Source organism: Papaver somniferum, chromosome 6, assembly GCF_003573695.1.
Source record: "Papaver somniferum cultivar HN1 chromosome 6, ASM357369v1, whole genome shotgun sequence".
Taxonomy (NCBI): domain Eukaryota; kingdom Viridiplantae; phylum Streptophyta; class Magnoliopsida; order Ranunculales; family Papaveraceae; genus Papaver; species Papaver somniferum.
The window spans coordinates 179,349,677-179,359,455 of NC_039363.1; the positions used below are offsets into that span (position 1 = coordinate 179,349,677).

Consider the following 9,779-nt stretch of genomic DNA (forward strand, 5'->3'; position numbering starts at 1 on the left):
TGTGGATCGACCCGTACTTGCAAGAGCTACAACTGACGACCGTGCACTTGCGGTATTACTGTAGGCCCGCGTTTTATTCACTTTAATTATACACGTTCCCGGGTCCACCAAGTTTTTGGCGCCGCTGCCGGGGACCATTTTGCATATAAATATACATATCTCCCGGCCGCCACCAGTTGTTAAGTTGAAGAAGATAACAAGTTTAAGTTCAATTAAGGTACCGGTGTTTGAAGGTAAAAACTTTGAACACTGGAGGTTGCAGATGGAGAATATTTTCATATACCAAGAAGTATGGGATATTGTGAAAGATGGTTATGTAGAACCAGCAGAAAGAGTAGTACTTGAAGGAGCTGCGCAAACTCTATTAACTGAAACATAAAGAAGAATTCTAAAGCTATATATATTCTTCATCAGGGTATTCATGAATCTCTCATGGATAAAGTTATCTACATTAAAGAAGTTAAAAGAGCATGGGATGGATTGATAAGCTACTACAAGGGATCTGACAAGGTCAAGAAGGTTAGATTACAAACTTTGAAAAAAAATAATGAATTATTGCAGATGGAGACTACTGAAACAATATCAGAGTTTTTCTCAAAGACACTGAATCTTGTCAATGAGATGAAATCTAATGGTGATACTATTGAAGATTCAGCTATTGTAGAGAAGATCTTAAGAAGCTTTCCTGAGAAGTTTGAATCAAAGGTTACTGTTATAGAAGAATGCAACACTGTTGCAACTATGACTCTTGATGAGTTGTTGGGTTCATTACAAGCTTATGAACAAAGACTTCTAGAGAAAATAGCTGATGCAAAACAAGTTGAAGAGGCACTTCAGAGTCAAGTTAGCTGGAGAAGCAATCAAGGAAAACCTAATGCTGGAGGTTTTCAAGGAAGATATAACAATGGATGAAGATCAAATAATGGAAGTTACCAGGGAAGGAAGCCATTAGATAGATCAAGAATACAATGTTATAATTGTGGAGATTTTGGACACATTGCTACTGAATGTACAAAACCAGAAAGACAGTTGCTAATAACTACAAAGCAAGTTTCAAAGCAAACATAGCAGAAAGTCAAGAAGAAGAAGAAGAATAAGAAGGATGAAAACATGCTACTTGCATGTCATAGAGAAAAAGAACAATAACAACTTAAGTGGTACTTAGATACTGGTTGTAGAAATCATATGTGTGGCATAAAAGACTTATTTGATAAGCTTGATGAGTCTATAAGATCAACTGTGAAGTTTGGTAATAGTTCTACAATTCCAGTTATGGGAAAATGAAGAATTGGAATTGTTCTTAAGAATGGTTCAAAGGCATATATCATGGATGTTTTTTATGTACCAGGTTAAAACAAAACTTACTGAGTATGGGTCAACTATCTGAAAGAGGATACTCTATGAATATTTACAATGGTCTTTGTTTCATCAGAGATAGAAGAAGAAGATTGATAACAAAAGTACAGATGACAAAAAAAAAGATTATTTCCTTTGAATATTCATCATCAAAAGGAGAGTTGATACAACAGTAGTATGCATAATTATTCTTGGTTATGGCATAAGAGAATGAGACATGTGAACTTTAACAGTTTACAAACTTTCGTAAAGAATGAGATGGTGTCAGGGTTACCTTTCATTGAATTTCCAGAACAAAGATGTGAGAATTGTATCTTTGGAAAGCAACATAGAGATCCATTCCCAGTTAACAAAGCTAGAAAAGCTGAACAACAGTTAGAGATCATTCATAGTGACTTATGTGGTCCTATAGAAGTTACATCACATGGAGGTAATAACTATTTTATAACTTTCATTAATGATTTTAGTAGAAAAGCATGAGTATATTTGCTTAAACAAAAGAGTGATGCTTTTCATGCTTTTAGAAGTTTTAAAGCATATGTTGAGAAACAGATTGGTAAGAGCATCAAGATATTAAGAACTGATAGAGGAAAAAAGTATATTATAGTTGATAGTTTCATGGAAGAACATGGTATCCAACATCAATTAACTGCAAGATATACACCACAACAGAATGGAGTTGCAGAGAGGAAGAATATAACCATAATGGAGATGGCAAGAACTATAAGAAGAACAAAATATTTACCAAAGAATTTATGGGGTTATGCAGTTGACACAACAATATACTTACTTAACAGATGTCCTACAAATAGTTTGAATAATATGACACCATAAGAAGCTTGGAGAGGTACAAGACCAAATATAAGACATCTGAAAGTTTTTGGGTGCATTTCATATTCATATGTACCTAAAGAAATTAAAAAGAAGTTGAATGACAAGAGTGAAAAGTGTATTATTGTTGGTTATAACTCGGTAATCAAAGGATATAAATTGTTTAATCCAGAGACAGGAAAAGTAATTACAAGCAGAGATATGATCTTTGATGAAGATTCACAATGGAATTGGAATACCGGGTCAACAAATAATGTTGATCCAAATTCTGGGTCAACAAGGAATGTTGATCCACATACTGAATCAACAAGGAATGTTAATCCACCTGCTGTCAGAACAGTTCCAATTGTAGTTGAAGAAGAAGTGCAAACTCAAAATAATGTTGAAGAACATCATGAAGAAGCAGGAACAGAAGCAATACCACAACAAGAAACTACAAGACCAAGAAGAAAATATGTTATATCTGGTTGAATGATTATGTAATATCAAGAGATGATGAAGACATTGATGAGGATCTCCTGAACTTTGCATTGTTTGGAGATTGTGATCCTGTAACTTATGAAGAACTATCTAAAGAACAAGGTTGGATTCAAGCCATGAATGAAGAACTGAAGTCAATTGAGAAGAATGACACATGGGAATTGACAAAACTTCCACCAGGAAAGAAACCTATTGGTGTTAAGCGGGTTTAAAAAAAAAATACAAGTCAAATGGTGAAGTAGATAGACTGAAAGCAAGGTTAGTTGCTAAGGGATATAGACAAATACAAGGAGTATTTGCATCAGTTGCAAGACTTGATACAGTAAGAATGATAATTGCTTTAGCTGCACAGAAGCATTGGAATATTTTCAGATGGATGTTAAGTCAGCATTCTTGAATGGAGTTTTGGAAGAAGAAGTTTATGTTGAACAACCAGTAGGTTATATTATGGAGGGGAAGGAGAATGAAGTATACAAGATAAACAAAGATTTGTATGGTTTGAAACAAGAACCAAGAGCTTGGTATACAAGAATAGATTCTTATTTCATTAAGAAAGGGTTTACAAGATGTCCACATGAGCATACTTTATATTTGAAAGCTGATACTCTTGGCAATCATATTATAGTATGTTTGTATGTAGATGATCTTATTTTGACTGGAAATAGTTCTGAGATGATCAATGAATTCAGGGAGGATATGGTGAAGGAGTTTGAGATGACAGATCTTGGTTTAATGTCATATTTTCTTGGAATAGAAGTACAACAAACTGAAAGAGGAATTTTTATCAATTAGCAAAGATATGCAGAAGGAATACTAAAGCGTTTCAAGATGGATAATTGGAATCCAATCTTAACACCAATAGAGGAGAGATTGAAGTTGACAAGAGAAGGGTCAGGAGAACTTGTGAATTCAACAGACTTTAAAGGTCTTGTTGGATGTCTGAGATATTTGACTGCTACAAGACCTGATATCATGTATGCGGTTAGATTGGTTAGTAGGTTTATGGAAGACCCTATATAATCACATTTACAAGCTGCAAAATGTATTTTGAGATATGTTAGAGGAACAACTAGCTTGGGGATTCTCTATAATGTTTCAGAAGATCCAAAATTGGTTGGATTTACTGATAGTGATTAGGCTGGTGATACAGAAGGAAGAAAGAGCACATCAGGTTATGGATTTCAGTTAGGCACTGGTTTTTTCTCTTGGTCATCAAAGAAGCAACAAGTTGTTGCTTTGTCTACAACAAAAGATGAATATATAGCTGCTAGCAACTGTGCTACACAAGATATGTGGTTAAGAATGATGCTGAAGGCATTGTTTCAAGAAAAAAAGACACCTACAACAATAGTTCACTCGAAAATGAATTTCTGAATTTAAAATTTTATTCTTACGTTATTATTTTTATTTGAATTATATATTTATTTTTGATTATAAACAAATTTATGTATTAACTCAGTGTTACGGGTAACCTATGGAAAAGCCGTCCCATATGGGCATTCTCCACACCCTCCCCGTCCCAATTCATGTGGGTAATGGTGCGGATATCGGTATTATTTTTTTATGAACGGAGTAGTGTCTGGGATTGACATAACCGCCTTATGGCCATCCCTGCTGGAGCGGAGCTTTGCTGACAGAATCATAATTATCATAGCAACATTTCTCCTCTCCATTTGCAGCTTTGCTGATTCTTGAATCTTATTGTATCAATATCACATTTAACTCGAGGTTGAAAAGTTGTTGAGTCTTCGAATATCATTGTCTATCTTGATGCAAATTGTACATTGAGAACCAATGTGGGTCTACAAAATTTCTGGGTCAAATTTAAATACTCCCAATGTCAACAATTCATTTCTCCATAAAGTGGTTCAATGTTGCGTTCATACTTCATTGTCACACAGTAGCTATTACTCTTTATTAGGAGTTGTCCCTTTGGACCATTTCAGATTTAGGTATTGTCGAGTTGAGGTTTAGTTATTTGTTAGTATCAGCCGAAATTAGCAGTGTCAAACTTTTTGCCGTTCATGCAATAAAAAGAAACTTAATCAGATGTTACAAGAGGATAACGGCAGAAAATATCCCAACTGAACAAAATTCAATCTAGAATTTACTGTGTCACACAAGGAAGAATAATACACACCACATGCGCCAAGCTAGAAAATTCAGACTGTAAAGTGCTTGAAAGGACCCATACATCTTTAAAATGTCAAAATTGAACTCCTATTATTCAAAGTGGTGTAATTTTCCAGTCCACCTTTAATAAAGAGATGACATGATTTACACAACTAGCATGAATTGACCATGAGGGCATTTCTTTTCGCAGTCAAACAAGTACCACAGAAAAACAGACCATCTCGGATGATGCATTATCTTTCTTATTTCTTCCATTTTCATGTAGTTGTTTCAGTTTATAGCAAGTGAGTGACAACCATGGCTACTGAATCGTTAAAAATTATCATTCTCTTGTTACTTTCTTGTGTTCTTCTCAAAATTTCAGCTCAAACCGAAGCAGAAGCTTTAATAAAATGGAAAAACAGTTTAAATTCTCATTCTCTTACCTCATGGTCTCTTTCGAATGGAAGCACCAATCCTTGCAGGTGGTCTGGGATAAAATGTCGCAGCTCAAACAGTGTAGTAGAGTTAAATCTCGATTCGTCAGGTGTGAATGGAAAACTTGATCAATTCAACTTCTCAGTGTTCCGCAATCTCACCTCGCTCAATCTTAATCTCAATAATCTGACTGGTGATATACCAACTCAAATTGGGTCTCTTCCAAAGCTTACTTACCTAAATTTGGCGAATAACAACTTCTCAGGAACAATGCCAGCAGAAGTTGGAAAACTCGCAGAGCTTCGTTTTCTTCGACTAGCCATTAATAATCTTACTGGACCAATCCCATATCAGGTTTGCAGTCTACAGAAGTTACAGAATCTTGATTTATCTGTGAACTATTTATCAAATCCAGACCCTACTCGGTGTAAGGGCATGGCATCATTGACTCGTCTTGATCTCAATCTCAATTCATTGGCATCAGAAGTCCCACCTTTCATCTTCAAAAGCCCGAAACTAGTCTATGTTGACATTTCAGATAATCCTGATATAGGAGGTTTATTTCCAATTCAATTCATGAAGACTTTGAAGAATATTCAGTTCCTTAATCTGTCTGGCAATTCATTTGAAGGACCAATTCCACCAGAAATCGGAAGCCTTACCCAACTTCAAGACCTGAAGCTGAGTAGAAACCAGTTGAATGGTTCGATACCACCCGAGATCGGTCGGTTAGCCAACCTCAGAACTCTTGAATTGAATGAAAATCCATTAGAAGGACCATTTCCACCTTCTATAGGAAATCTTAAGATGCTGCAAAGACTAGACCTTACAGATGTGAAGTTGAATTCCAGCATTCCAGACGAGATTGGCTTGTGTACCAATCTTACCTTCCTGGGATTGGCCTCGACCAATCTACAAGGTTTTTTGCCGCCTTCAATGGCTTCCCTAACCCAACTCAGCGAGTTCGGAATTTCAAGTAATCAATTATCTGGTGAGATTCTACCATATTTACTGTCCAATTGGACTCAACTAATTTCCCTTCAACTTCAAGAGAACTCCTTCACAGGAACAATTCCTCGTGAAGTCGGTTTGTTAAAAAAACTCAATATACTATACATGTTCAAGAACAAAATATCAGGTCCCATACCTTCAGAGATTGGAAACTTGTCAAATCTGATGGAGCTCGACTTATCAGAGAATCTAATTGATGGCTCAATTCCATCAAGCATAGGAAAATTAACTATGCTGAACCGCATGAACTTCTACGGCAACCAACTCAGTGGAATGCTTCCTCGAGAAATAGGTAACATGGAAGGCTTGACGACTTTTGATGTGAGCATGAACAGATTGCAAGGAGAATTGCCTTCATCAATAACTCAGCTGCAGAACTTGGAACTGTTTTATCTCGGAAATAACAGCTTTACTGGTAGTATACCGGAAGAGTTTGGTCCCAGATCCTTGAAAAATGCAAGCTTCTCTTTAAACAATTTCACCGGAAAGCTTCCTCCCAACATTTGCCTAGGAGGGAACCTATTATACTTGGGAGCCAACAAAAATAATCTAAACGGACCAATACCTGAAAGCTTGAGGAACTGCTCAAAATTAGACAGAGTCCGGCTAGAAGACAACCTTTTGGAGGGAGACATCACAGATGCATTTGGTGTTTACCCAATTCTGAAATTTATTGACTTGAGTAGAAATCAGTTGTCGGGGAAATTGTCATCGAACTGGGGAGCATGCACCCAGCTTTCATACTTCAGAATATCGGATAACATGATATCAGGTGAAATCCCACCAGTTCTCGCAAGCTTAAAATCTCTGCAAGATATTAGTTTTTCTTCAAACAGATTGTCAGGTCAGATCCCAGTGGATATGTTCAATTCAGATTCAGTTATATTCAATCTAAATTTAAGCAGAAATCAATTCTCAGGTAAGATACCTGTAGAGGTTGGAAAATTAGCACGTCTTAGTAATTTGGATTTGTCCGTAAACAACCTCAGTGGGCCTATACCTGGGGAAATTGGGGACTGCGAAAAAATAATATCTTTGAAACTAAATGATAACAAGTTAAGTGGCCTAATTCCGTACCAGGTTGGGAATCTGGATGCTTTGCAGTCTAATCTTGATCTCAGTCAAAATGAACTCAATGGAGAGATATCACCACAGATTGGGAATTTAAGAAATCTGGAGTTCTTGAACCTCTCTAACAACAGGTTATCTGGTTCAATACCCTCTTCTCTACAGGGTATGCTAAGTCTTACATCCATTGATCTTTCAAATAACGAACTCGAGGGTTCAGTTCCAGATGTGAATGCATTCCAAAAAGATCCTGTCAAAGCCTTAGGAGGTAATCAAGGTCTGTGCAGCAATGAGTTGAAGGGTTTGAGCCTTTGTGGTGGTACACCAGCATCCAATAACCGCAGCAAAAAAAATAAATGGAAATTAATAATTGCAGTCGTTGTTCCAGTTGCTGTATCACTGATTCTTCTTCTGATTCTGTTTGGAATTTTTTGCTGCTGCCGTAAGCACAAAAATGACTCAGATGAGGAAAACCTAGATTCAGGTGGTGACAGTTCATTCTCGGTATGGAACTACAATGGAAACGTGGTTTTCAAAGATATTGTAAAGGCAACAAAGAATTTCGATGAGAAGTACTGCATAGGAAAAGGTGGACAAGGAAGTGTATACAAAGCAACACTTCAAAATGACATAAATTTTGCTGTAAAGCGTCTCCATGATACATCATCATCATCATCCAGTGAACATGCATCCTCAGAGGCAACGCATTATAAGACTTTTGAGTCTGAAGTACATGCCCTGACAGACATACGGCATCGAAATATTGTGAAAATGTACGGTTTCTCTTCGAGGAAGGGCTCTATGTTCTTGGTATATGAATATGTGGAGAGGGGTAGCTTGTCGAGTGTGTTGTATAATGAGAAAGAGGCAAAGAGTTTGGACTGGTCAAGGAGGTTAAAGATTATCAAAGGTGTGGCGCAGGCCTTATCTTACTTGCACCATGACTGCACCCCGCCTATTGTGCACCGAGACATAACCGGAAATAACATTTTACTGAGCCCAGAATATGAAGCTAAGGTCTCAGATTTTGGGACAGCAAGGTTGCTAAAACCAGATGAGTCTAACTGGACAGTACCAGTCGGCTCCTATGGCTACATTGCTCCAGGTACGTTTATTCTTTTCCAAACTTGCACCATTTATTTAGATAACTTTGTTAATGCTTACTTGTTTCGGAAAAATTCCAGACATTCTTCACTTAAACCCTTTGTGTGTCTGGATTTGCATGCCAGAAAAGTAATTCTGGTCATTACATAGAAAAGGTGTCTGAAATCATATAAAGCCGGTAATACAACTCAATAAAAAATAGATACTAGTTAAACTCTTACATCACATTAATTGGCCAATTTTTAGTTAACCTGATAATAGCGAGTTGAACTTGAATATCTTTAAGAAATAGATGGTTAAACTCTTACGTAACTCCTAACTTTGCTAATGAGCTAAGTTGATTGATGCCAAGCTTATTTCATTGAATTAATGTCTGCAGAACTTGCATCTACAATGAAGGTGACAGAGAAATGTGACGTATACAGTTTCGGAGTTGTTGCATTGGAACTCTTATTCGGGAAGCACCCTGGGGAATTCCTTTTGCACCTACAATCTGAAGGACATGATCTGTTTCTAGTGGATGCATTAGACAAGCGCCTAACTCTCCCAACTGGAGTAACTGCAGATGAATTGGTTTTTATAGTAACCTTTGCTTTGGCATGTATACGTACATCTCCAATATCTAGACCAACCATGCATTTTGTAAGTCGTGAGCTTACAGCAAATACAGTTCTACCTATAGATGAGAACTTTCACTTGCTCACATTGCAGAAATTGATGAAGGTTTTGTAATTGAACTATAAATTTCAATAAATAATTTATAAATTTAGTAAGTGGGTGGAATTTACTTTCATTACTATTTCAATTTTATCAACCCAATCCTCCTAAACAATGTTCATTTGATTCACTTCACTAACATTCTCTACAAACAGCAAAAAAGAGGGATTGAAAAGTAAGCAGCATACATAAATACCAGAAGATACTTACTAAGTTACCAAATATAGAAAAATTCTCCTGGCCATTTCATCAAACACTTGTGGAGCACTTCATTAATGATCGCTATAATCCAGTTTTCCTGAAGAAACACTATTAGGGTTGGTGATCAAAACAATCCCTAGAATCAGGTGAAGACGACTTTCTAATAAAAGGGACTGAATTTTTAATGAAGCCGTCTTCTTCTGATTTGGAAATCGCTTTATCGTCGCCAGCCAAAGAAGTGAAGATTTCAGCTTTAAATGGCTACAAACCCAGTGCACACTTGCATAAAGGCGGAGAGGGTACAAAACAAAAAACTGGGGTGGTCTTTATGGTGGTCGCGTGTCTTAAAAAATGATAGGGGAATTTTTTATGTCCTAGACCAAAATAGAGTAGTGGCAGTGTCATTATTTAGTGGCTCCTAGCCTTTTTTTCTTTTATTGGAAAACTTAGGCCCCAAAAGA

The 9,779-nt window shown here is 36.7% G+C and overlaps 1 protein-coding gene across 1 annotated transcript; it reads left to right on the forward strand.

Annotated features, from left to right (window-relative positions):
• The first annotated feature begins 4,794 nt into the window (after positions 1-4,794).
• Positions 4,795-9,193, forward strand: LOC113290280 (MDIS1-interacting receptor like kinase 2-like). Its single transcript, XM_026539888.1, has 2 exons — positions 4,795-8,401; positions 8,780-9,193. The coding sequence occupies exons 1-2, from the start codon at positions 5,098-5,100 to the stop codon at positions 9,130-9,132; spliced, it is 3,657 nt and encodes a 1,218-aa protein (XP_026395673.1). The 5' UTR covers positions 4,795-5,097; the 3' UTR covers positions 9,133-9,193.
• Positions 9,194-9,779: the final 586 nt, after the last annotated feature.